General features: G+C 47.5%; 1 protein-coding gene across 1 annotated transcript; it reads left to right on the top strand.

Moving 5' to 3' along the window:
* Positions 1-25963, top strand: LDHB (lactate dehydrogenase B). Its single transcript, XM_056134568.1, has 8 exons — positions 1-139; positions 4215-4349; positions 12493-12610; positions 14487-14660; positions 19076-19249; positions 20298-20415; positions 23589-23712; positions 25592-25963. Exons 2-8 carry the CDS (start codon positions 4221-4223, stop codon positions 25757-25759), a joined length of 1005 nt encoding a protein of 334 aa, XP_055990543.1. The 5' UTR covers positions 1-139; positions 4215-4220; the 3' UTR covers positions 25760-25963.
* Positions 25964-27103: the final 1140 nt, after the last annotated feature.

Here is a 27103-nt window from a genome sequence, read left to right as displayed (position 1 = left end):
GCGGGGCGGGCGGGGCCCGAGTTTCCAATCACAATAGCGGAAGCGCCGAGCGGCCCGGCCCGGCCCGCCCCCGCCAGCGCCCCGCCGAGCCCAGCGCCCGCGCGCCTGACATTGTCTCGGGCCCCGCTGCTCCGCGCCGGTACGTCTCGCCTGGGCTCCCGGGGTCCCCGCGCCCGTGCCGGGGGGCGGCTTCCCGGGGGCCCGGAGGGAGGGATGCGGGCCGGGGAAAGGCCTCCGCCCGCCTGGACCTTTGCTCCCGAGCATCCTTGCAGCGGCTCGGGCGCCTGGTGCAGGGTGGGTGGCCGCTGGAGTTGGGGTGGGGGAGGGCCGGGATCTGGGGCGCTGCGGGGAGCCGGGTCCGGGCGTTTGCACCCCGCCCGGCGCCGCGGGGCTCGCCCGCAGCCCGTGATTCTGCGGGGGGCAACTTGTTGCATTTGCCGCGGAGCCCGGGGCGGCGCGTCCTTGGCGGGCGCCGGAGCTGCCCCGAGCCCGGCGGGCTGCAGGGGACCGGGACACGTGCCCGCGGCCCCGGGCCGGGAGTGGGGAGCCGGGGGGGGCGCGCGGGCGGGTGCAGCGGGGTCTGGAGTGGACCCCCAGCCCGCTCCGGCCTAGCGCCCCGCGGTCCCCGCCTTCCACCTCGGGGCTGGTTCTTTTCCGACCTGGTTTCCGTGATGCTCCGGGCGCTTTTGTTTGCTTGGCAGCTGCGGGTGGCGCGCGGGGAACGGAGGCCCGGCGCCTTCCCCCGGGGCCTTCTCCTGGGAGCTCTCGGGGTGCCCTGGGGCTCGCAGCGCTGCCGGGGCCCGGCGGGGAGAAGAGGGGGCCCGGGGCCGCACTCACCCCCCGAAGGGATCCCGGGGGCGGATCCGGAGGGGAGCATTGACCTCGCAGGGGTCCTGGGGACGCAGCGACTCCCCACCCCCACCTCCCGCACGGATCTCGAGGGCGCGCTGGCTGACCCCCGCGCGGATCGGGGGAGCGCGCTGACTCCCGCACGGATCCCGGGGACGCACTGACCCCCGAACGGATTCCGGAGTGGGGTTGGCCCCCGCACGGATCCCGGGAGACGCCTTGACTCCAGCACGGATCCGGGGGCGCACTGACCCCCGAACTAATTCCGGGAGACGCACTGACCCCCGCACGGATCCCGGGGGACGCACTGACCCCCGCACGGGTCCCGGGGACGCACTGACCCCCGCACGGGTCCCGGGGACGCACTGATCCCCGCACGGATCCTGGGGGACACACTGACCCCCGAACGGATCCCGGGGACGCACTGACCCCTGCACGGATTCGGGCGGGCGCACTGATCCCCGCACGTGTGTCCGGGGCGTAGCAGCCCGGCAGGCGTCCAGGAAGGCGCGCTGACCCCCGCTTGGGTCCCGGCGCGTGACCGCGCTGCGGGGGAGGGGCGCCGGCCGGGAGGAGGAAGCCGGTGGCGACTTAGGACCTTTCCCCTGCGGAGCAGCCGAGTGGGCTCTGCAGAGCGGATCTGAAGACACGTGTCTAGCGATGTAAGGAAGGTGTTTAAAGCACCGGGAATCCGAAGAATTTCCGCCCCCGCCGCATCATTGCGGGGGGATGGGCACACCCGCCGCCCGTGCTGGGGCTGACTCCTGCAGACAGGGCTCACTCCTGGGTACCAATTTGCAGTGCCCGGGATCGAGGTCGGCCGCGTGCTCTTCACCCCACCCCATCATTCTTCCCCCCCCCCATCTTGGCGTGTACGCAGATTTTACTAGAAGGACCTGGTAAGGAAAGTTGTCCTGAGAAGCCGCGTCCTCTGGGGGTGGGGGCGGGGGCGGGGACCGGGACCGCCCTCCCCGGCTCCGCCTTCTGGATGGTCCTTCGGAGGCGCTCCAACTGAGTTGACAGGGGCTATGGAGCTCTGAGCCCCTGTTTCCCTAACAACACTTCCTTTTTTGTGCTGCCTTCTGGGACTCCTACATGTTTCAGGGCTCCTAAATAAGATAATACCGGAGGAAGGAAAACCGCATTTTCTGTCCAGCCAGGAGAGATGCTGTGTGCATCTGATCCTTCCAGCAAGATGTGTATGGATTTGGTTGTAAAGGCTTTTTGTAGAGGCGACTGCATGATCTCATGCATTTTCCCTCTGTACGTGTGTGTGTGTGTGTTGGGATGTCGCTGCCGGTTGTTGGGGGCACATCTGGCTCCAAGCTCAAGGACGGAACCCGGGGCAATGTGCAAAGGCTGTGTTAAGTTGGCTTAGCCATCTCTCTGGCTCGGTAGATATTTTTCTTTAGTATCTACAGAAACAAGTGCCTAATCTCGATTTCATCCCTACAAATTGTGGGGTGCAAATAGGTGGTTTTGTGGGTATGTGTGAAAAGTAGTTGGAAGATTGAAATAGTTGCACAGTTGTCTCTAAGGACAAGTGCTTGTTCCAACTCAGGAGCCTACTTTGAACATATACAATTACCAAACTAGGTTTGGTTACTTAAGTCACTGTAGCTGAACAAAGAAAACAGTCTAGGGGAAGCTGAAGGGGTCAGTGGTCTCCTGGAAGAGCTGATAACAGAGTGGGTTGCAATTTGAATAATAACTACAAAGGAAGAGCTTGTTTGTAATCTCTATGAAAGCAGGCCAGTAATTTTTTTTTTTGCTTTTTGGGTCACACCCAGCAATGCACAGGGGTTACTCCTGGCTCTGCACTCAGGAATTACCCCTGGCGGTGCTCAGGGGACCATATGGGATGCTGGGAATCAAACCCGGGTTGGCCGCATGCAAGGCAAATGCCCTCCTGTTGTGTTATTGCTCCAGCCCCGCGGTCAATATATTTTATACCAAATTGCTGAGGGATTGGTTTGTTTCTTTCAGCATATTTTGCCATAGAAGTTTCACATTACTACATAGAATTTTTTCAGTTTTCAATTTCATCTTGCTTTTTTTATTAAAAAAATTTTTAATAAGTTGAGAAGAAACTGAGTCAAATGCTGCTCGTGTGAGTCCCAAGAGTAAAATCTTATCAAGCATCGATTCATCTTTCTACAAAGGCCTATGGTGCAATTAAAGGATTCAGGATAATAGTCTGAAGATGGTGCCTAGAAGTATGCATCATTTTTTGGTCCCCACTTATTAAGCAAATATTGTGTGTGTCTGATTACACTGTGGCTTGCTTTAAATGGGACTTTGAGAGAAAAACGAGTTAGACCTCATCTTCCAGGAGCCATAATAACCTTTAGAAATTATATTCATTACTGACAATCTCTTCTTTAAGATTAACATAAATATGGGTTAGTCCTGGGAACAGAACTTGTTATGTATGTGTGAGGCCTTGGGTTCATTCCCCAGCAGTGAAAAGAAAAAATACTGAGTCCTATCTAAGTCAGTTTACAGACCCAGTGTAAATTCGGGGGCTACGGGAGAGACAGAAAATATGCTAATTTAAATGCTTTTGTTATGTCTTGTAGTTAGAAGATATAAATCTTCAAAATGGTGTTCAATATAGGAGTCATCATCCAGTAGCCATGTTTAGCCCAAATTTGATGTACTGCAAATTAAAATTCATAAGAGTCTATAAGGAGAGTGTTGAAAATATAAAATCTCTCTGTAACAGATTTATGTGATAAGCTAAACTGATAATTGTTTTGATATATTAAGTTAAATAAAAAATAAATAAACTTTTTTTGATTTGTTTGTTCTTGGTCCACACCTGCCCGGCGATGCTGAGGTGCTGAGGTGTTATTCCCAGCTCTGCCCTTGGGAATCTCTCCTGGTGCGCTAGGGGGACCATATGGGATATTGGGGATCAAACTCGGGTCAGTTGTGTGCAAGGCAACTGACTTCCAGCTGAACTATCTCTCCAGCCTCATAAAATTTGCTAAATACTAACTTGGAATTGCAGAATGGAAAAAAAAATTTTTTTTTTCTTTTCCCCCTTTCCTTCCTTCCAGTCGGGCCATATCCGGTGGTGTTCCCAGCTTATTTATCCCTGGCTGTGCATAGGAGTCACTTCTGGCGGGGCTCGCCGGAGCATATAGGGGCTCTGGGGACTGAGCTTAGGCACTAGGGACTAAGCTTGGGTCGCCACATGCAAGGCACAGCACCCACTGTACTGTCGAGCCCCCAAACCCAGTTGGAATGGGGCTCACAGAAATACTGCCTTGATGAAATTCTCCATCAGGCAAGGTAGCGTGGCTCTCTAAATGACAGCGCGTGGCCCAGCTCTGTATAATGTTTCGTTTCTTTTCTTGCAGTGCACGATGGCAACCCTGAAGGAAAAGCTGATCGCACCCGTTGCAAAGGAGGATGCTTCAATCCCGAACAATAAGATCACTGTCGTGGGTGTGGGGCAGGTCGGGATGGCCTGTGCCATCAGCATTCTGGGAAAGGTACGTTTCCAGAACGCCTGCGACGGCAGCTCGGTCTGGTCTCTTTTGGCACGACATGAGTTTTTATTTTGTTTGGGGCCATACCTGGCTGTGCTCACCGCTCGTATCTGGCCCTGGACTCTGGGATCACTCCTGGCAGTACTGGGGTACCATATGGGGTGCCCGAGATCAAACCCAGGTCGGCCCTGTGCCCGGCAAGCACCTCACCTCTTGTACTGTCTCTCCAGCCCTCCAGAATGATTTTTTTTTTGATCCGGTGATGCTCAGGGGTTACTCCTGGCTCTGCACTCAGGAATTACCCCTGGCGGTGCTCGGGGGACCATATGGGATGCTGGGAATCCTAACTCGGGTTGGCCACGTGCAAGGCAAATACCCTACCTGCTGTACTATCACTCCAGCCCCCCATGATTCTGTTGTCTATAAAGCATGCTAACCCGGTCTGTAGAGCATGTTTAAGTGATAGGCATTAGGCACCTCACATCAAAATATGTGAATTTAAGTCAAGGTTCTCCGGAAAGGGTTGCAAGAATTAGCATCCCCAAGGAACTTAGCATTCAATGAATCTAATCTCCTACCTTGTGCTACCTCGATTTGAAATTCCCCCAGTGCTCTCTGAATTCTGTTTACACCCCAAAGCTCACTTAAGTTCCTCATTAATCAGGCACACTCACTCAGTATTCTGTTCTTTGCCACGTACCTTGGATGTTTTGGGCCGGTCCTTGTCAGGTTCTGTCGAATGTCCCTTGATTTCTATTGTGCAATGTTTCCTTGTACTCAGTTCAGATTAAGTTGCTGGGCGGGGTCATGCCTGGACAATGTCATGCCCTCCCTGCCGGCGGCCATGCTGCTCCTTCAGCTTGCCTCACTGCCGGCGGCCATGCTGCTCCTTCAGCTTGCCTCACTGCTGGACGCCTCTGGTCCAACAGGGGACAGCGAGATTTCTCCACCGCAAAGGTGCCTTTACTGTCTATAATAAACCTGCCCAGTGGCCTTTTGAGGACACGGAAACAAAGATTTATATATTCTTACATAAGCACTGGGTTTCACCTTCCATTCTCTGCGTTTTCATTCCTCTAGGCTATATTTTCCCTGTATTGCTCCACAGGACTGGCTGGGAGCCAGCATCCCTGTAGTGGTTCAAACCAGTGAAGCTTCCTTTAGTCGCTAAGGACTTTTGAACAAAGAGCCCTTTCCTTAGTTACTTCCTGGAATCGATTCCTCCTCCTTTCTTTCTTCTCTAAAGTAGGCTGCCTTCCCTGCAAAAGGCTGCTGGCATCATCGCGGCTCTTTGGTCATATCCTGAAGGCCACTAAGCAGCTGAGGCAAGGAGCTGTTTGCACGGTTTAAATCTGAACAGACTCTGCGTCTTCATTGAAGAAAGATTATATGTATATAATATAGCACCGCAGGTAGGGTGTTTGCCTTGCATGTGGCCAACCTGGGTTCGATTCCTCCACCCCTCTCGGAGAGACCAGCAAGCTACTGAGAGTATCCCACCCACACAGCAGAGCCTGGCAAGCTCCCCGTGGCGTTTTCGATATGCCAAAAACAGTAACAACAAGTTTCACAATGGAGATGTTACTGGTGCCCGCTCGAGCAAATCGATGAAAAATGGGAGGACAGTGCTACAATGTATAATATATATGCAATATATTATATATCATATCATATATATGATATATAATATAATACATATAATATATAATTCATATATTTTGGTTGGGGGTGTGTTGATTTTTGGGCCCACACCTGGTGATGCTCACGGGTTATTCCTGGTACTGTGCTCTGGGGTGACACCTAGCTGTGTTTAGGGTTACTGTTTCATGCCAAGTCCAGGCCCCGTTCCCCCAGCCCAGAGATTGAGCTATCTCTGCAGTCCCACTGAGAGAATCTTATTGAAGAAATCAACTAAAATATGTGACATTCTCAATGAAAATTTGATCCCTTTGCTTTTTTTTTTTTGGCTAGTTTTAACTCCGTAGGTTCTTGTCATTCCGGAGAGCTGTCTGCTAGGTTTTTAGGGAATTTAAATAATCTCCAATTGGGGCTTGCTCTACAGGCAGGTAAGGAGGAAACATTCTGGCTCACGTTTGTTGGAAAGCAGAGACTGGAGCACAGTCAAAGTGTCTCCCCAACACACTTCAATCCGGCCTCTGGGACTGGAAGGGGCCAGTTTTCAGGAGGGGGTCGCAGAGGCTTTGGGGAGGTCCGGGGGCAAGTCAGAGTTCCACAGCCACAGTGAGGGAGCTGGATGTGGAACCAGGGTCCGAACTCGTTGCAGGTGGGTCGCGGGGTGGTGAGGATGACCCAAGGCCCGCTCTAAACTATGTGCTTGGCGCTGAGGCTGCGTCTCCGGCCCCTGGAACTCAGAGCTGTTAACCCTCGTGATTCTCTAGTTTCTTTTTTCCCCTCTGTGCAAGTATTGAAGCGGTTAAAAATTAAAGGTATTTGTGAAACACTAGCCAGAGATTTTTCTAGCCTTTGGCTAATCTCAAAATTAGGACTTTTCAGGAAATTATACGGGTGATACCAGAATTCTAAACGGAACCGGCCCTAGGGTGGTTTTAAACCTAAATTGAGAACCTCTTGGTAAATAATTCAACCGAGACCGTATCTGCAGTTATAGAATACTTCGGTTCCATTCAAGTGCTGGCGAGAGCAGCATGCTAACCCGGTGAGACGCTTGCCCTTTATCGGCCGTGAAGAAATGATTGCCTTGTTTAAAGACCCTCAGAATGAATGTCTTAGTCCCATAATAGGTGAGGGTTCGGTGTTTGGAGGGAACTTGAGGGAGCACAGCACGGGTGCTGGTAGGGTGCTGCTTTGGACATGCCCAACCCTAGTCCAACCCTTGGACATGCCCAAACCTAATTTCAGCGTTGGCTCACACTTGGTCCTTAGGGAATACCTAGAGTGGACCCCCCCCCCCCCAGCATGGGTGAACGTGGCCCCAAACCCAGAGCAAACCAACAAGAAATCAATGAAGAGCTTTGGGGTGGTTCCTAGTGGCTCAGGGGTGGGAAGGGCCACGGGCACCACAGGACTGAGAACATTATGGCACTCCCTGGGCTACTCCTGCCCTCTGCCTCCCCTCCCCCGCGTGCTCCCCTGGTCACTGTAAAGCGCTTTCTATCCTCCGTCTCAGTTACCAGTCACAACCTCAGAGCCCTTGAGCAGTTAAAGCGCCCACGGTGCCGGATCTGGCCTTTCCAAGTTCATTCCTCATGTGCTTCTTGGGGGGCCACTCATGCGTGTGGCCCCAGAGAGTGGGTGACGCCAGGGCACCAGAGGGAGAGGTGTTGGGAGGAGCGGGTGGCACACCAGCACCCTCGGGAGAGGATGACCCTGTACCCACCAGCATCACAAGTGTTTTCTCTGCTCCCTGCCCTCTGTCCTCCCTGCAAGCGGTGTTTTTTTTTTTCTTTTTGGGTCACAGCCTGTGACGCACAGGGGTTCCTCCTGGCTCTGCACTCAGGAATTACTCCTGGCGGTGCTCAGGGGACCATATGGGATGCTGGGAATTGAACCTGGGTCGGCTGCATGCAAGGCAAACGCCCTCCCCGCTGTGCTATTGCTCCAGCCCCCTGTACCCACCTCCTGCGTCTCCAGCCCTCACAGTCTGAAATAGCTTCTTGCCTTCGTTTCGTCCCCATCCAGTCTGAGGTCATAGAAATGTTTCTGAGTGTGCTCGTGACCCAGTGCTCGTGGATTTGGGACCAGCGTTCCTCAGATTTTCATGACACGGTTTCCTCTTCCCTGGCTTCTAGCACCCAGCATGACCCTCCCCACTAACGAAACTCTTCCAGTCCAGGCTTTGCGTTTTAGCTGCCTGGCTCCTCCTCTTATCAGGGCCCGGCAGCGCTGCCCTGCAGGGTTATCATCAACTCAGAGCCTCTGCGTCCCGCTGTCTGTCCTTGCTGAGTCTGTCCTTCTCTGCAAACACAGCATAAGCAGCTGCGTAGAATGAGCAGCCGTGGCCTTCCAAACAGACTGCAGAGCCTTTTTTTGTGTGTGTGATGCCTTTTTGAGTTGGCTTCCATGTGGTATTTGTACAAAAATAGATAGATTCAACCCCCGAAACAGACCTGAACAGCTTTGGCTCTGTTGTCTTCCCGATGCTGGGGCAAAAACACTGGGCCTCACTTTGGCACGGCTCTCTCAAAGGGGGGCAGGAAAAGCTATTGATTTCTAAAGAGCACAATTGTTGCCTCAACAAATAATGCTTGTTCTTTTTCGTGAGTGATTTAGAGGAAGTTCTTTTTCCTCCCACATGCAGATGAAACCGTTGGGGTAGAAAAAAATGCAGCCAATGCAAACCCAGAAGACTGGATGACAATAGTTTTTCTTTTTTTTTTTTTTTGGCTCAGAGGAATGAGGGGTTAACTGTGGTTATTCCTGGTTCGCGTGGAACTCGAGATTAAAAGATACTTGTGTTGTATGTTCAACAAGGTTTCGGCTATCATGCCGACTTCTGAAATGACCTTGTTCCATAATAGGAACCTTGCTGCTGCAAGCCTTTTGATCTGTTTATAGCTTAAAAGAAAAGTCTATATGGCAAATTCAATATGTGGATTGCGGAGGGAAATTTATTTCCGTCAAACAGCATCAGTCCTTAGCCACACCTTCCCTTCGCCTCCACACTCGAGTGTTTCAATGTGGCCTCAGCAGCTAAATCCAGCACTCTACTTATTTATTTATTTATTTATTTACTTTGAGTGTTGGATCTCTTCCGTCCTTGCCAGCTGAGTATGCATGCCACCGCCGGTGCCGTCCGTCCACCTGCTGGGACAAAAGAGAAGATCCGCGAGCCTGTGACATCCTTTCCTACTCAAGCCCCAAATTGTTTGGCTCTGTCCACTGAAGCACGCATGTGATGTTGCTAAAATAAGAGCCATCTTCCTAGGACTCAGTTCCTGGACAGAAGGTCACAGCTATTATTAACATCTATTACATCAGGCCGGGAAGATAGCTCAAAGGGCCAGAGTGCAGCCCTTGCCTGTGGGGAGGCTTGGGTTCAGTCCCCGGCACCGAACATCCCTGGTGTGGCCCAAAGACAAAATTTTAAGAACCCAACAAAAGAGACAAAATGAGGGGGCTGGAGCGATGGCACAGCGGGGAGGGCGTTTGCCTTGCATGCGGCCGACCCAGGTTCAGTTCCCAGCGTCCCATATGGTCCCCTGAGCAATGCCAGGGGTAATACCTGAGTGCAGAGATAGGAGGAACCCCTGTGCATCGCCAGGTGTGACCCCAAAAGCCAAAAAAGAAAGAAAGAGAGAGAGAAAATGATGTTGAATTCATGGAGGGCAGACACAACACAAATGATGATGTATTGTTTGTGTTGTGTATTGTACACATTGTATTGTGTATTGATGGTGATTTCAGAGGCTGCTGAGGAGCAAAACTTATTTCAGAATTTTGGAAACCTGTGAAGACAAAAGTGGATGAAAATAGGGGGCTAGAGCAATAGCGGGTAGGGTGCTTGCCTTGTAGGTGGTCCATCCGGGTCTGATCCCAGGCACCCCATGTGGTCCCTGGCACGCTGCCAGGATCAATTTCTGAGTACTGAGCCAGGAGTAAACCCAGACTGTCGCTGGGTGGGTGACCCAAAAGGAAGGGATGGAGGGAGGGAGGAAGGAAGGAAGGAAATGGTCACATTTGGTGTTCATGGGAATGAGAAAGTAGTTACAGTCTACACCCCATCTCACAGAAAGAGCCATTTCAGAAGTTCTCGGTAGACCTCACAAGGAAGCTAGAATCTGAGACCCTCAGGCATGCTGCCGGCCCCTCGCCCAAGCCTGGCCAGCTGCTGCAGCTCTTGTAGAAAGTAGGTCGTGGTCCCACCTCTGCGTGTCCATCTGCTGGCCACATCCCTGCCGACTTCTCCAGTTCCACTACAGGCCTTTCAGGTTCCCTTCTTGCCCTTAAAGCACTTCCTGAACCCCAGCTACCTGACCTTTCCTGCATCAACCCCCTTTTGCATTTTTAAATGTGCTCCGGGTATCAACTCACCATTCACAACTTTGGCGAAATGTCCTAAAAACAGCAAAGGCAAGAACCCAAGAACTCCGCTTTGCCAGAGTTGTCAGTCTTGGCTTTCCGTGAGCTCACAGACTCGCAAAGCGGAAAGGTGGTAGGGTGTATCTTCATATTCACCCTGGACCCATTGCTTTAGAAAGGACCAGGGCTTTCTTCCACCCAGTATTCATGTAGGAAACACACAGACTGTAAACTATATAAACTATGTAAACATAGCTTACAGCTATGTGTGTTTACAGCTATGTGTGTTTACAGCTATGTAAACACACATAGCTGTAAACTATGCAGCTTAGAACACCTGCGTTTCGGAACATAAAACGATGACTAGGTGAAGGTTTATTTATTGATTACAGGCTTTATATTTGGGATGGGAGGTGGAAGGTGGCGGTTAGAACTTGAAATAAGCGCTCTGAGGCCTGGTGAATTTGAATTTTTTGTGTATAGAGAACTTAGAAGCACCCGAACCCTCAGCCCATCAAAGTCCCCTCTTTTTCTTTTCTTTTTTTTTTTCTTTTTTTTCTTTTTGGGTCACACCTGGCGATGCACAGGGGTTTCTCCTGGCTCATGCACTCAGGAATTACTCCTGGCGGTGCTCGGGGGACCATACGGGATGTTGGGAATCGAACCCAGGTCGGCCACGTGCAAGGCAAACGCCCTACCCACTGTGCTATCGCTCCAGTCCCCCAAAGTCCCCTCTTGTTGCACTACCAACTCATCCTCACTAGTCAGAGCCAGCCTGAAGGATCCAAGATGCAAAAGGGCCACAGAGGTGTTCGGCCGGCAGGGCACTTGCCTTGCCCGCGGGTTCAGTTCCTTGAATCTCGAGGCAGAGTAAGCTCCGAGTGCCTCCTTGGTGGCCCAGAAAACAATTGAAGATTCCACCAGGGCTTCAGGTTCTGCTGGGGGTGGGCACACCCAGCAGTGCGTGGGGGCGCTGTGAGAACAGGCAGTGCTGGCATCGGGGCGCGTCCCTACGTGCCAAGTATGCGCTCCCACTCCTGGAACTCAGCCCCCGAGTCCTGTTCTCAAGGCTCCGTGCTCCCACTCAGACCCTGAGTGATTTGACTCCAGTCTGCACCACAGACGCTCCGGTAGCAGGAGTGACCTGCCCAGCGTGGTCTGGGTCGGGCCGAGGGTTTTCACACTGCCCACCCTCAGTTAACGTGAAAACCTCTGAGACCTGAATCTGGGGGGGAACAGGTCGATGGCATCAGGCGTCTTTGTCATCTACATTTTTTAGATGCTTTGTTCTTATTTTGTGGAGGTCCCCTGGCGGTGCCTGAGGCTGTGCTTAGGGGTGCTCAGGGCTAAGTCTGGCATGGCCTTGTCTATGGAGCTGTCTCTCGGATAGATTAATTTTTGGGGGTGGAGAAGCGGGATTGGGGGCCACACCTGGCGGTGCTCAAGGGTCTCTTCCTGGCTCTGCTCAAGAAGGACACCAGGCGGGGTTCGCGGACCTTCTGTGGGTCTGAGTGCAAAGCTCGGTAGGCCATAGGCCAGGCATTCTCTCCTGCCTCAGTCTACCTGTTCTTAAGGAATTAGCATCGTGCTATTTGAACTTCAGCTGAGTACTAGAACATGATGTTCTGAACCATCATGCCCTACACATTGATGTTAATACTATTAATATCAAATATGGATATGCCAAACACAGTAACAACAAGTCTCACAATGGAGACGTTACTGGGCCCACTCGAGCAAATCGATGAACAACGGGAGAACAGGACAGGATGGTTATTAAACAGATTATTGAACATTATAAAATAACATTTAATTTTGGTTCTTTTTTTGGGGGGGAGACACCTGACCATGCTCAAGTCTTTACCCCTTGGCTCTGTGCTCACTCCTGGGGGGGCTGTAGGGAGTATATATGGTGCCTGGGATCGAACCCCGGTCAACCGCGTGCAAGGCCAGTGCCCTCCCCGCTGTCCTGTTACTCCAGCCCCAGTGTTCAGTGTTTTTCCTAGGTGCGTTTCATTGTGGGCTTATTAAAGAACCACATCTAGTTCCTTGGTAAAATCCTTGAGGGTTTTAAACTTCGGGCTCTGAGCCGCAGGAAGGCTCTCCACAGCCGTGGGCGTTAATCTCCGTGTTCTTGCACCCACAGTCTCTGGCGGATGAGCTTGCCCTGGTGGATGTGTTGGAGGATAAACTCAAAGGAGAAATGATGGATCTGCAGCACGGGAGCCTGTTTCTTCAGACTCCTAAAATCGTGGCCGACAAAGGTACCTCATGCCTGAGGCGTTCCGCGGGAAGTGGGCGTGGGCGTCTCCACTCTGAGGAAGTTCCCCTTCATCCTCGTGAATCCTGTGTGGGCTGTTCCTCAGTCCAAGTCTTTGAGCATAAACATTCACGTGAGCCGTACAAACCCTCCCCCACATGCCTTCCACACATTTTGCCTAGAACACTGGAGAAAAGTTCACATATCTGAGACTACGAATGAGATGTTGTGGGTTGTTTTTGGGTATTTTTTTGGGGGGGACTTTTTGGGTCACACCCAGCGATGCTCAGGGGTCACTTCTGGCTCCGCACTCAGAAATCACTCCTGGCGGTGCTTGCGGGACCATATGGGATGCTGGGGATCGAACCCTGGTCAGCCGCATACAAGACAAACTCCCTAACTGCTGTACTATTGCTCCGGCAATAGATGTTTGGGCCTTCTAAAATGAACGCCTTCTGGAAGCTAAATGAATTCGTATTCTAACTGACTGGCTCTGTGGTTGGCACATTTATGCGGCAATACTGATGCAGAAATGTGGGTCTCCAAGCTAATTCCTCACAGAGCCACACTAGCCCCAGCCTTGGTTCGTTGGGTTCTTGACATTCTGGGCACTGAAGTACACATGGTTTGTCTTTCTGGCCATGCTATGGAGGTAGTTCCCGTGAACCCTGTTAAAGGAAGTGGACTTAGTCCTAGAGGTTGTCAGAAGTCAGGTCAGCGTGGTTGAGTGCAGTGAAACATCGCAGCTGTGAGTCTGTGGCTATTAGCAGGCACATACTTCCTGGGGGCAACAGTGAAATGTTCCCCCTAGAAGCCTCTTAATAGTGAATTATTAACCTTAAAATACTGACTTAGAAACGAATGTCTATCCAGGAATCAATGCCTCAGTGCCGCCCTCCCGTGCCTTCTGCTGTGGTCGGGGGCAGCGTCGGGTGCCAGACCTTGTCTTATGCTCTGCCTGTTATTGGCAATCCGGTTTCTCCGACGTTATTAGTAGCAAGTTGAACGTGTTAGCCAGAAACAGCAGTCAAGGCTGGCTTTATTTCCCTCATCCCTTCTCCGTGCCAATGTTCCTGGGGGGAACTAGAAGCCACAGAACATACCATTTGAAAACCTAACACAGAAAGTTTAATTCTCATGTTTTGTTTTCTCAGAAGGTCACAGATGGTGTATTTTGATGCGATGTTGCAATTAAAGTACCTACCCGCCCCCTTTCAAATTACTCTGTGGCTAGCACTGTCCTCCCGTTGTTCATCAATTTGCTCGAGCGGGCACCAGTAACGTCTCCATTGTCAGACTTGTTACTGTGTTTGGCATATCGAATACATCACGGGGAGCTTGCCAGGCTTTGCCGTGCGGGTGAGATACTCTCGGTAGCTTGCCAGGCTCTCAGAGTGCTGTGACCACCAAATCTTTTTTTTTAAATTATTTTTATCAAGTTATTCTTGATGACTTGTTACATTCAGTATTCCAACACCAATCCCACCACCACTATTGCATCTTCCTATGACCATTATTTCCAATTTTCCCAACCACCACGTAAGCCCACCCCAGTTAGCAGGTCCTAAATAATTTATTTTCCTTGCTATGACTCATTCAGTAAAAATAATGGGAAAAGGTTTCCTTAAAAGAAAGCGTGTGGAGATTGTTCTATCTCACCCTGGTGCCATGAAGCCCTTGTGTAAGAGATTCCTAACATATTGCTACAGGTTAAGCCTTACGTGTATATATTTTCTCAATCAAGATTGAGTGCCTCTTATTTTACATCCTGTCCAATGTGGTGTGCTACTCCTGGTATATCAGATGTGACCACCAATTCTAAGAGTTTCCCCCATTTCAGCCTACTCTGTGACCGCCAATTCTGAGTGTCCCCCTTTCAGATTACTCCGTGACGGCCAACTCTAAGATCGTGGTGGTGACAGCTGGAGTCCGCCAGCAGGAGGGGGAGAGCCGACTCAACCTGGTGCAGAGGAACGTCAACGTCTTCAAGTTCATCATCCCTCAGATCGTCAAGTACAGCCCGAACTGCATCATCATTGTGGTCTCCAACCCAGGTACCAGCCCACTGGCATTCAGGTCGTGTCAGCTCAGTGTTCAGGGTGGGGAGGAGGGGGTGTCTGGTTTCATTTATTTATGTCTGTGGTTGATTTTGTTTGCGGGCCATACCCGATGGTTGCTCTGGGCTTATTCCTGGCTCAGCATTTGAGGATCACTTCTGCTGGGGCTTGGGGAATCATTTGGGGAGCCAGGGATTGAACCTGGGTCAGCCGCATGCAAGGCGAACACCTTAACCACTATACTATCCTGCCGCTTTCTTTTGCTTTTTGAACCTCAAGTGCTTTACCCATGTGTGCGCCAGGAGAAGCTACTTGTGCCTTCTGCTGTGGGCCACAAATGTTTGCACAAAAATGGTGCCGTCCCAGGTCAAGTGCTTGAAAATCTGAGAAGAGTTTTTTATAAAGTAATGTCATCTGTTTTGTTTTTTTTTTTACCTGGGTTTGTCTAAAGCTCTAAAAGCTTTTTAAATGTTGTTTAAAGATTACCGGGGATGGGGCTGGAGTGGATAGGGCGTTTGCCTTGCACGTGGCCGACCTGGGTTCGATTACCAGCATCCCATGTGGTCCTCCGGGCACCGCCAGGAGTAATTCCTGAGCGCATGAGCCAGGAGTAACCCTTATGCATTGCCGGGTGTGACCCAAGAAGATAAAAAAAAAAGATTACCGGGGATGTCTTGCTAAGCATTTAAATGTGGTTTCAGATTTTCAGAAAGTGTTTTTAAGAGACATTTGAACCTCTTTTCCCCAAACAAATATTTTCTAGAGCCTTTCTTTCACAAACTGTTCAACACTAAATCAGAGTTTTAAGAAAGCCATTAGTTTGGGATGGAGACATGCTTGGGAACATACACTCTTCACATACAAGGGAACCATATGTCCTGAGCACTGCTCATATGACCCAGGGAAAGTAAAATATAAGAGAGACAGTTGTTGATCTGATGGGATTTTTGTTTGTTTGGTTTTGATTTGGGGGACCAGGCCTAGAAGGACTAGGGCCTTGTCCCAGTTCGATGCTCTGGGGCTCACTCATGGAGATGGTCAGGGTTTGAGGGGACCACGTGTTGTGCCTCCTACATGCCCAGCGTTCATTCAGCCTTCCCTGCTGGGTTTAAAGACAGAAATAGGTCATGTTCATGAACAAATGTATCCTCATCCAATATCGTAAGTTAGATATTGCTTTCCTTGCTTTTCCTTTCCAACACAGTCAGAGTAAACATTAAAACTTCTGGAGATAGATATCCTCTAGCTCCAACAGTCAAAAAAATTTTTTCCGGTTTCTATTTGCTGCTGTTTACTATTGTTGAGCATAATAATTATATTGGTAAAATGGGCAAAAAAAAATGCTTCTGATAATTTACATAAAAACCAAGAACTGTGGACTCTATTCTTTATGAAAATTTTTTTGGCTTTTGCACCACACCCAATGATGCCCAGAGCTTAGTCGAGGTCTCTTCTGGCAGATAAGGGTGTGTGGAGTGCTGGGGCTAGAACCCTTGTCAACACGTGCAAGGCAAACACTCTCCCCACTGTGCTATCACTCCGTCCCCTTTATAAAATATTTGTATAGAATATCGAGAGTTAAGAAGCAGCAAGGACAGATTATTTTACTGTTGTTATTATTGTGCCATCCTGGATTGAACTAAATAGTTCAGATTTATATCTAAAAAGTCTCTCTCAACGGGGCGACTGAAACCTCATGGGGGGGGGCGTTCCCGGCTCGTCCTTCACGGCCTACCGAGGTCACGAGTTGCCCCCCAGGAGCGGCTCTCAGGCACAGCCATGGCTGCAGAGCCATAGAAACCAATCTTATAATTATCTGACTCTTGGCAGAAGTACTTCCAGGCTTAATATTAAAATATCAGAAATCCAAAATCGTGCGGCCGCAATAGCGGCCGCCCAACATCATTTGGTTCTTATAACCAGCTGTAGAAAACAAATTATTTCACAATGCCTTTTCAGCAGGTCTGATTTTGGGGTGTAAACTCTAAATAATAATGGTGCATCTTTTGTCAAAACAATGAATCTAATCAAAGTAGATAGAGTGTTAACTAGAATTCATCTGCCTCACAGGCATTGGGAGGGTTGGGAGGGGGGCATATTGGGGTTCTTCTTGGTGAAAAATAAGTACTGGTGAAGGGAAATGTGTTTGATGATTGCATGACCGAGACTTAAACCTGAAAGCTTTGTAACTTTTCCCACAGTGATTCAATAAATAAAAATAAAATAAAAAAGTAAAAATAATAAAATAAAATAAAAAGTCTCTCATCTAAGAAAAAATAATAAAAAGTCTCTCATCTATATCTAGTGACATAGTAGGGAAGGCTTGACAGTCAGTCTGTATGAAGTGATCACCTCTTCCTTGCACTGGAGGCTGATGATAATTATAGGCTGTACCAGCTGTCCAACCTCTGCAGTGCTTCCAAGTCTTTTTTTTTTTGCTTATTTTTGGGGTCCACACCTGGCAGCGCTCAGGACTTACTCCTGGTTCAGTGCTCAGGGGTCATTCCTGCAGGGATCAGGGGACCATATGTGGTTGCCAGGGTTTGCACCTGGGTCTGCCACGTATAAGGCCCTTCCTGCTGTACTATCTCTCCAGATTTTTGCTTCAAAGTCTTAACTCCAGGGAGTTGCTCCTGTCAAATCCATGTTGCCAGAAGTTGAGAAATGCCCCCTCTAAAATTAATTTAATTATTAGCCTACTGCGGTATTAGACCAATACTAAGTGCCCAGAAAAGCGTAGAGTAGCTCATCTTGGCAACCTGTAATTACTTTTGCTTTATGATTCTGGTCCTTCCCAGTCATGGAATGTTAGGAACGGAAAAGAACTTAAGTGGTGATCTGATTCCACCCTTTTCCTCTCCATACACACCAAGTTAAGCTGCAGATAACGTGTTCAAATATTACATAAATCAATGAAAAATTGATTTCCACAAGATAAAGCAAAGGGAAATAAGAAAATGTAAAATTGGGGGCCTAAAAGATAGTATAGTCTCAGCACAACAAGTACGGCTCTTGTCTTGCACACAGCCAACCTGGATTTGATCCCTGGCACCATATATGGCTGCGAGCACTGCCAGGAGTGATCCCTGAGCACAGAGCCAGGAGCAAGCCCTGACCATTGCCAGGTGTGTCCCTCAAACCAAAAAGGAAAAAGATAAAGAAAAAATACTGGGAAGTGGGGGATTTAGACCACACCTCTCTGGGGGACATTGTGGTGGCATAGTCAAGGGTTGGTGCTTGCAAGGTAAGCGCCTTCACCCCAGTACTATCTCTTTGGTCTAAGGGAGAAATTTCAGTACATTAAGAGATTGTCACGGTCACGGTCCTCCCATTATTCGTCGATTTGCTGAGTGGGCCCAGTAACGTCTCCATCGTGAGACTTGTTACTGCATTTGGCATATTGAATATGTCACGGGTAGCTTGCCAGGCTTTGCCTTGCGGTGAGATACTCTCGGTAGCTTGCTGGGCTCTCCGAGAGGGGCAGAGGAATAGAACCAAAAAAAAAAAGTGAATTTTTTTTTTCATGGGGACAAGAAAGAGGAAGTACTAGTTGCTTGCCTAGCCTGCATCCCCCTTCTAGTCCCTTAAACCACATGTGGTCCCCAGCACAATCAAAAGTCACTCCTGAGCACAGAGCCAGGAGTACTATGAGCACTGTCAGTGTGACCCACCCTCTCTCCCAATATTTTTTGCTGGTCTCATCTCACTTATGTTTTTAAAAATCATTTTTTTTAATTGATTGCCTCACTGTTCTACAATACTATAAAATTTCAAAAGCATAGATTGCAAAATGATCAATATAACCACTTCCCCGATCCCACCACCCCTTGCCTTTTGTCAGCTACCATATTTTATAGAATTTAACCTATTGATGTATTTTGCTGGCTTATTTCCTTTGGTCTGTTTCCTGCTAAAAAGCTTTTGCGCAGAGAAAAGAACTAGAACAGAATAAAAAATGGGAGCCCCATTAACTAGGAGAAGATATTTACACATCCTATGTCTAGTAAGAGGTTCACTTCCAAATTATGTAAAGAAGGCACACAGCTCAAAAGCAAAAGACCCTTTATCTCCTAACTATAAAAAGTGAAAGTATTAAAACATCTTGCTGGGCTGGAGAGATAGCACAGCGGGTAGGGCGTTTGCCTTGCACGCAGCCGACCCGGGTTCGATTCCCAGCATCCCATATGGTCCCCTGAGCACCGCCAGGAGTAACTCCTGAGTGCAGAGCCAGGAGTAACCCCTGTGCATTGCCAGGTGTGACCCAAAAAAGCAAAAAAAAAAAAAAAGCTTGCTGATCACGTTTCTTCAGGGAAGGGAGAAGTGGAGGGGGATGAGGCCCAGGGGAGAACAAACTGACGGAGGGGTTGGAATCGGTGGCGATTTTCTTACTTGTGCCGTTCTCCGCTTTCCAGTGGATATTCTCACCTACGTGACCTGGAAACTCAGTGGATTGCCCAAGCACCGCGTGATTGGGAGCGGGTGTAATCTGGACTCGGCTCGGTTTCGCTATCTGATGGCCGAGAAGCTTGGCATTCACCCCAGCAGCTGCCACGGGTGGATTCTGGGAGAACACGGTGACTCGAGCGGTAAGAGACTCAAAACCACTTAGTTCCCTACTTCATGGGATTCCTTTTGCCCCTGTGACTTTTTTGTGTGTGTGTGTGTGTTTTTTTTAAATTTTACTTTGGTATAGTATATGTGTTACAGTACAAATAAGTCATGGGGGGATACTTGGTAGATTTACTAGGTAAATACCTGATGCCTCATCATTTTTGTCTGCTAATTCTAATGATTCTTTTTAAAAAATTTGTTTGTTTTGGTATCGTACCTGGCGATGCTCAGGGTTTACCCTGTCTCTGTGCTCAGGGATCAGTCATGGAGGTGCTCAGGGCATCATATGGGATGCCAAGAATCCAACCTGGGTCTGCTATATGCAAGGCAGATACCCTACCCACGGTCCCATCATCCCAACCCCCAATTAATGGTTCTTGGCAAAATAAGCTTTTGCTATGATAGTGCTAAAAGCGATATTCAAATTATAACATTTATAATATATATTATTTAAAAATTATATATTTATAATATTGAAATTGTACATTTCCTAGTTGTACTTAATCCTGGGAGAGAACATTTTCTTGCCCTTTGGGAAGTTTGGTCATGTATTTATACCAACATAGAAGCAGATTTTTCATTTCTTTCTATGAATGTTTTTTCACATTCACTGATACGCAATGTTGTTCCAGATTTGACAAGCTGCACTCTCCCAGCTGTTTTTTGATGATGTTTTTCTCATGCCTTGTCATCTTTTGAGCCCTTTCTTGCATTCTTAAACAAACACAGAAAGGGCACCAGGCTCTACTTGAATGTTTCTCCATGAACCCCGTTTCTCTCGGGCTGATGGTGTTGAGAAACCAAGATGTGGGCACAGTTGTGCTCGCATTTTCTGTTTGTCTTTGCTCTGGGCCCTGTCGGTGGACACAACGATCACACCTCTCCGCGTATTGAGGGAGGAATGGATTGATTAACAGAAACCTTTAAATAACTTAAGTCTAGCTTCCAAGGAAATCTGAACTGAGAGGAAAGGACTTTTGCAAACCACTGCCAGGAATGCGCCAACCCTTTCTCCCTTGACAGTGGCCGTGTGGAGTGGCGTCAACGTGGCAGGTGTGTCTCTCCAGGAACTGAACCCAGACATGGGCACAGACCACGACAGTGAAAATTGGAAGGAAGTGCACAAGATGGTGGTGGAAAGGTGAGTGCGAAAGAGGGCTTGCCAAAAGTAGAGAGTATGGGGGAAGTTGTCTGCCATGGAGGCAGGGGGAGGATTGGGGTGGGGGTACTGGGGACATTGGTGGTGTGGTGTGTGTGGATTATCTCATTCTTACTTTGGACAACCTGGCAGGCTACCGAATGTAACCTGCCCACACGGCAGAGTCTGGCAAACTCCCCGTGGTGTACCCAGTATGCCAAATACCAGTAACAATGGTGGGTCTCATTCTCCTAACCCTGAAAGAGCCTTGAATGTGGCACTTTTTAGAATCTCAGGGCTGGGAAGAAGGAAACGTTACTGGGGCCTGCTTGAGGCAATCGACGAACAACAAGATGGTCATGATCGTGATCGTGATTGTGATTGGTGGTGTGGAATGTGCACTGGTGGAGGGATGGGTGTTCGATCATTGTATGACTGAAACTGAAACATTAAAGCTTTGTAACTGTACCTCACAGTGATTCAATTAAAAAGAAAGAAAAGTTTCTCTAAACCTAAAAAAAAAAAAAAGAAAAAGAAAGGGCTTGCTTTATGGGGATTCATTTCATCTTCACAGAACCATCAAGGGCTTCCATAGCGCCTTGCTGATGTCCTCTCTGGACAGTGAGTGCATGGCCGTTATCTTCCCAAACAGACTGATTTATACCCACCACGCTGTCTGTGCCAGCCTGTCCTTTATGGGAAGCAACTATTTTCTTTCTAAAGAAGTTATTTGAGAGAGGCTCTCGGTGACACGCGTGGAAGTAGCATCTGAGAAGGACTTTGAGTTGGTCTCCTTAACGAAGGAGGGTGACTTCTGGCTGCTGAAGACAGTTCAGGGCCTCAGGTGCCTGCCTTGTATGGACCAACCTGAGCTCAATCCTCAGCAGCACCTGTGTCCTGACCACAGAGCTAGGAGTATATCCTGAGTGCCGCTGGGTAGGGCTGCCCAACCCCCCCGAAATAATAACAAGTAAGGTTGACTATGTGGAAGAATAATAGTTTTTTAGTTAAGGATATTCTAAGTCCATCTTTGCCTCCTTTTTTTGCTTTTCTCTTTTGTTTGTTACTAATCAGCCTTTCTTTTCATAATACTCATACTCATAAACTCAGTCATCGTTGTGAATCAGAGCAGATGAGGCATAATCTGGGATTGGGTTGACTGGGCCCGTCAGAGGGGCACAGATTTCTTTTACGTTTTTTTGCCTATCTCTATTTTTCTTTCTCTAGGAATACATTCCCCTTAGAATTAGTTTCTTCCCTTTATAAACTGTTTTATTGTTTTTGAAAAAACAAAACCAAACCAAAAAAAAACAAGATCTTGGATTCGAATCTCAGCATCAACGCTCTAGTCTTGATGAAGCATTTACTCTTTAGGTTGATTTCCATTTTCTGTACTGAAAAGTTACAAAATTATTACAGAATTGAGCGAAAGGGTACATCCTGCATGTAAGCCACCCAAGCAAATAATGTTCGCCATTATTTGCAGAGAATTGTGGTAAGATGAGCTCTTGTCTTAGATATGGAATAATTTTTATTTGAATTTTTACTATATGATTTCATTGATATGTGGAAGTTAAAGATCAAAGCAAATAACAAAGATCTGAGAACCGATAAATTATTGGAGCATAGAGTCTGTTAAAAAGGTCAACTGGTGGAGGGATGGGCACTTGATCATTGTATAACTGAAACCCAAGCACAAAATTTGTAAGCCTGTAACTGTACCTCATGGTGTTTCACTAATAAAAAAAGAAAAAAAATTTTTAAAAAATAAAAAATAAAAGGTCAACTGGTGGGTGGTGATCATTATGTCACGGTCACGGTCCTCCCGTTGTTCATCGATTTGCTCGAGCGAGCCCAGTAACATCTCTATCATGAGACTTCTTGTTACTGTGTCTGGCATATCGAATACGTCACGGGTCGCTTGCCAGGCTTTGCCCTGCGGGCCCGCATGGCAGAGCCTGGCAAGCAACCCGTGACGTATTCAATATGCCAGACACAGTAACAATCATTATGTAATGCTATTTAAAAATCAGACATGCCAGTTTGGACAGTCATAATATTTCAAGGGGTATCATAATGATCCCCCAAATGATTCCTCTAGTAATAAAGCCTTAGTGAATTTTGTACATGACCTAGCAAGTTTACCTAGAGTTTGAGGAGAATTTCCCAGTAATTAATAGGTCATTAGACAGAATTGAAACTCTGATTTTAGGACCAAGAATGTGGCTCCGTGAGAGTATTTGCCTTGTATGTGGGAGGCCAGATATTATCACTGGCGCTACAACAAATAAAAAAAAGTACATTTTGGGGTTTTGTTTGGGGGCCACAGGGATAACTCCTGGCTCTGCACTTAGGAATCACTCCTGGCAGAGTTTGGGGACCATATGGGATTTTTAGTTTTGGGGTCATACCTGGCAATGCTCAAGGGTCGCTCCTGGCTTTGCACTCAGGAATTACTGCAGGTGGTACTCAGGGATCGCTATGGGATGCTAGGGGTCAGGAATCAAACCCAGGTCGGGCATGTGCATGCAAACATGTTACTCACTGTACTATTTTGGCCCCCAAAAGTGCATTTTTAAAGCGAAAAATGAATAAAATGATGTTTAAGGATTGTTTTTTTTTTTCCTGGAACTCGACCCATATTTGGAGAAGTTAAAAAATTGAAAGGGTGTTTAATGTTTTCATGAACACAATCCTTTTATTTTACAAATGAGAAAACAAGGACTCACCCAGGTAAATATGACTTATCCAGAGGCTTCCAGTCAGTGATAGTGTATTAAATTCCAATTTCTTAACAGTCCAGCTCTTGCCTCTCAACTGTTGGGGACTTTGTGGATGTTGTGGTATAGTTTTCTTACACAAAATATTGCCAGCAAAAAATTTAGTTATTACTTTGTTCCTGAGTCAATAAGTAGCCTAAGGATTTTAGATGACAGTGGTGAGTATAACCTCAAAGTCAAGCTATATTTTGTCCTTTCAATGTGAACAGTGTATTCTACAATTTTAATCATCATACGTATAGATATTCTATCACTTAATAACAGGCAATCAAGACCATTGTTAGTCTCATCGAAGACACCAAGAGTTGCCAGGCACCTCAGAGAACATTAATAGGAGAGCAGGAGACAGGCCTAGGAGTCTGATGTCAATGTCGTCTTTCATGGTCTTTTCCTTAGTGCCTATGAGGTCATCAAGCTGAAGGGATATACCAACTGGGCCATTGGCCTGAGCGTGGCTGATCTCATTGAGACGATGTTCAAGAATCTCTCCCGGATTCACCCTGTATCAACCATGGTGAAGGTAAGATAAACTGCTCGACATCAATTTGATTTCTGCTTTTTCTATCCTGTTTTCTTCGGTAGCAGGAATCAATCCCCGTTCCAGAAATATGTTAAGCATTTGTCCTACCACTGAGTTACACATTCAGCCTGACTGATTATTTTAAAAGAAAACAGTGTCTGTTTTCTTATGAATCATGTCTTATTTTCTACAAGTAAATGGCAGGAGGGAAAAGTAAGAGGTGAATGCAATAGATTAGAACACAAGTATGAAAGGATAGTATTTGGGGATAAAACATAATACCAGCTTTCTTAATAGCAAAAATTTTTTAAACATGGCAAAAAATACATAATTACTCAGACTTGGAGTATACATGTTTATTTTCTTTGGTCTATGCATAAAAATATTGAAAACCAAAACCTTAAAGAATATATAAAGGAACTTTTAAAAAAATAAGTAATCTGGGCTGGAGAGATAGCACAGCAGGTAGGGCATTTGCCTTGCACGCGGCCGACCCGGGTTCGATTCCCAGCATCCCATATGGTCTCCTGAGTGCAGAGCCAGGAGTAACCCTTGTGCATTGCCGGGTGTGACCCAAAAAGCAAATAAAATAAAATTAAAAAACAATAAGTAATCTAGTTAATTACAGAGTAAAGTTGACCCTGTAAATAAATTACACAAAGTGATAAAATGTTTTTGGAAATACACTTTTTTTCCAGTAACTTTTTGGGTATTGTAGGAATTGCACCATATTCAGTGCCATTCGGTTTTCAAATATTATTTCAAATATTAGGATAGAGAAGGGATCACTATGACAATGATAGTTGGAAATTATATGATCTCTCTGGACAAGAATTGAGTGCTTAAAATAGATAAAGGGATATACATAATAACTTTTCAGTTCCTTTATTGCAAACGATAATGCCCAAAAGTGTGTCAGGAGTGGGGGTGTGGAGAAGGGGGAGAGAGAGAGAGAGAGAGAGAGAGAGAGAGAGAGAGAGAGAGAGAGAGAAGAACTTTATAACTGTGTATCTTGGGGCTGGAGCAATAGCACAGCAGGTAGGGTGTTTGCCTTGCACACGGCCAACCCAGGTTCGATTCCCAGCATCCCATATGGTCCCCTGAGCACTGCCAGGGGTGATTTCTGAGTGCAGAGCCAGGAGTAACCCCTGTGCATGGCCGGGTGTGACCCAAAAAGAAAAAATAATAAAATTAAAAAAAAAACTGTGTATCTTATGGCGATTCAATTTAAAAAAAAAAAAGACCACATTATTTTAGCACAAAATATCAGCCGCTACCAAAATTTCCTCTTCCGTTAAAGAATCTTAAGGACTTTGGGATTTCATTAGGAACCACTTTTTTATATAATTTAATTTGATGACATGTATTGTTTTATTCAAGATTCTGAATAGATTCAGGAGAGGTATCGTCTCGGTAAATTCGATAGCACAGCGGGTAGGGCGTCTGCCTTACAAGCGGCCAACATGGCTGACCCGAGTTCGATTCCTCCGCCCCTCTCGGAGAGCCCGGCAAGCTACCGAGAGTATTCGATATGCCAGACACAGTAACAACAAAGTCTCCAATGGAGACGTTACTGGGCCCGCTCGAGCAAATCGACGATCAACGGGAGGGCCTTTAATAAAGGACCTTTAATAATAACACATGTGAGACCCTGGGTTCAATCTCCAGCACTGTGAAGCGATAGCACTAAGTTTCTAGTTTAATCATAGTGTATATTTGATGGCCTGTGTATGAACATCTAAAGCAGAACACAAGTCTTGGACAATGGGTTGCCTATAAGCGGTGAAAATTAGAGAATGGGTTTGTGCTTCTCAGGTCACACATGACACAGACGCTGCATCACAGATTCCATCCTTCTCTGCTTTTCTCGTTCCGGCAGGGAATGTATGGCATTGAGAATGAAGTCTTCCTGAGCCTACCCTGCATCCTGAATGCTCGCGGCTTGACCAGTGTTATCAACCAGAAGCTGAAGGATGATGAGGTCGCGCAACTCAAGAAAAGCGCTGATACCCTGTGGAACATCCAGAAGGACCTCAAAGACCTGTGACTGCAGGCTGCCAGGCTGTAGAAATGTGCAGGCGACGCCGTGACGGACCCGGCGCCTTTAGTTTCCATCCGTGTACGTGCATCTCAGTCAGCTTTTACCTTCCTCAACATGTGAAATCGGGGCACTCCAAAGTCAAAGCCCTCACTGGCTTAGTGCTTGCAGTATGAGCTTTTGAACAAATAATAAATTAATGACTGTAGTGTACTTTGGCTCTTGAGATTCATTCCCTGATTTCTGGAACATTTCTGATCGGGGGAACTGGAGTGATATAGGACAGTGAGTAGGACATTTGCCTTGCATGTGGCTGACCTGGGTTCAATTCCCCATATCCCATCTGGTCCCCCAAGCACTGCTGCCAGGAGTGATTCCTGAGTATAGAGCCAGGAGTTGGCCCTGATTATAACTGGGTGTGCCCCCCCACCCAAAAAAAAAACAAAAAAAGAGAAAACATTCAGATTTTCCAAAAGCTCCAGTACATGAAAGATTTCTCTAAATTCTATCAGTCTTTGGTCTTCAGTACTCCACCCTTCAGATTGCTCAGAAAAAGTTTATTAATTGCGTGTGTTATATTAGGGCTTGATCTTATATAGTCTATCTGTATAATTCGCACAGTATTTTCCCTGCTCTAAAAATCCAATGGACCCATTTGATTCTGGAACCTCGGGAACCCCCAGAGCAGCCCGGGAGTGACCTGAGCACAAAGCTGGGGTAAGCCCAAGCACCTCTGGGTGTGACCCAAGCCCTTGCCCCCACCAAAACAAAACAGGGCTTATTATTATAAGCCTGACTAAGAACCATGTTAGTTTGATTGTTAATCAACTGTGATTTGAGGCAAATTATATAACTAATAACTTTCCATTTTCTTACCCATGAAGTAGAATAATAACGATATTTCCTATATAGGTTGTGAAAATTTCTTTTCTTTATTACCTTGAACTTGAGATGATCTTTCTAGGTTTCCAAATCCAGAGTCAGTTATGAATGCAAAACGGGAACTCCAGTGAACCACAGAAGAAAAGCTATCTACCTGGAAACAATACAAACTAAATTGATAATACCATGAACGGAAGCCGGAGGGGTGTGTGGTGGGGGTGACGTCCAACTCGGATCACCCACACAGAGTGAACTCCCTGGTGTATAAGTTCTTCTTAAAAGTCTCTTTGTTAGGGGCTGGAGCGATAGCACAGTGGTTAGGGCTTTTGCCTTGCACGCGGCTGACACGGATTCGATTCCCAGCATCCCATATGGTCCCCTGAGCAGAGCCAGGAGTAACCCCTGTGCATTGCCAGGTGTGACCCAAAAAGCAAAAAAAAAAAAAGTGTTAAATACCATAAAAATAATCAA

The sequence above is a fragment of the Sorex fumeus genome, unplaced genomic scaffold (genome assembly GCF_029834395.1).
Source record: "Sorex fumeus unplaced genomic scaffold, SorFum_2.1 ptg000100l, whole genome shotgun sequence".
NCBI lineage: Eukaryota > Metazoa > Chordata > Mammalia > Eulipotyphla > Soricidae > Sorex > Sorex fumeus.
This window is presented reverse-complemented; position numbering and strand designations above follow the sequence as displayed.

Bases quoted from the DNA above. Each gene is read 5' to 3' on its own strand.
- LDHB (XM_056134568.1), top strand. From the start codon at position 4,221: ATGGCAACCCTGAAGGAAAAGCTGATCGCACCCGTTGCAAAGGAGGAT. The intron at 20,416-23,588 runs GTGAGTGCGAAA...TCTTTTCCTTAG, and splicing joins CACAAGATGGTGGTGGAAAG to TGCCTATGAGGTCATCAAGC. The intron at 23,713-25,591 runs GTAAGATAAACT...TCGTTCCGGCAG, and splicing joins CTGTATCAACCATGGTGAAG to GGAATGTATGGCATTGAGAA.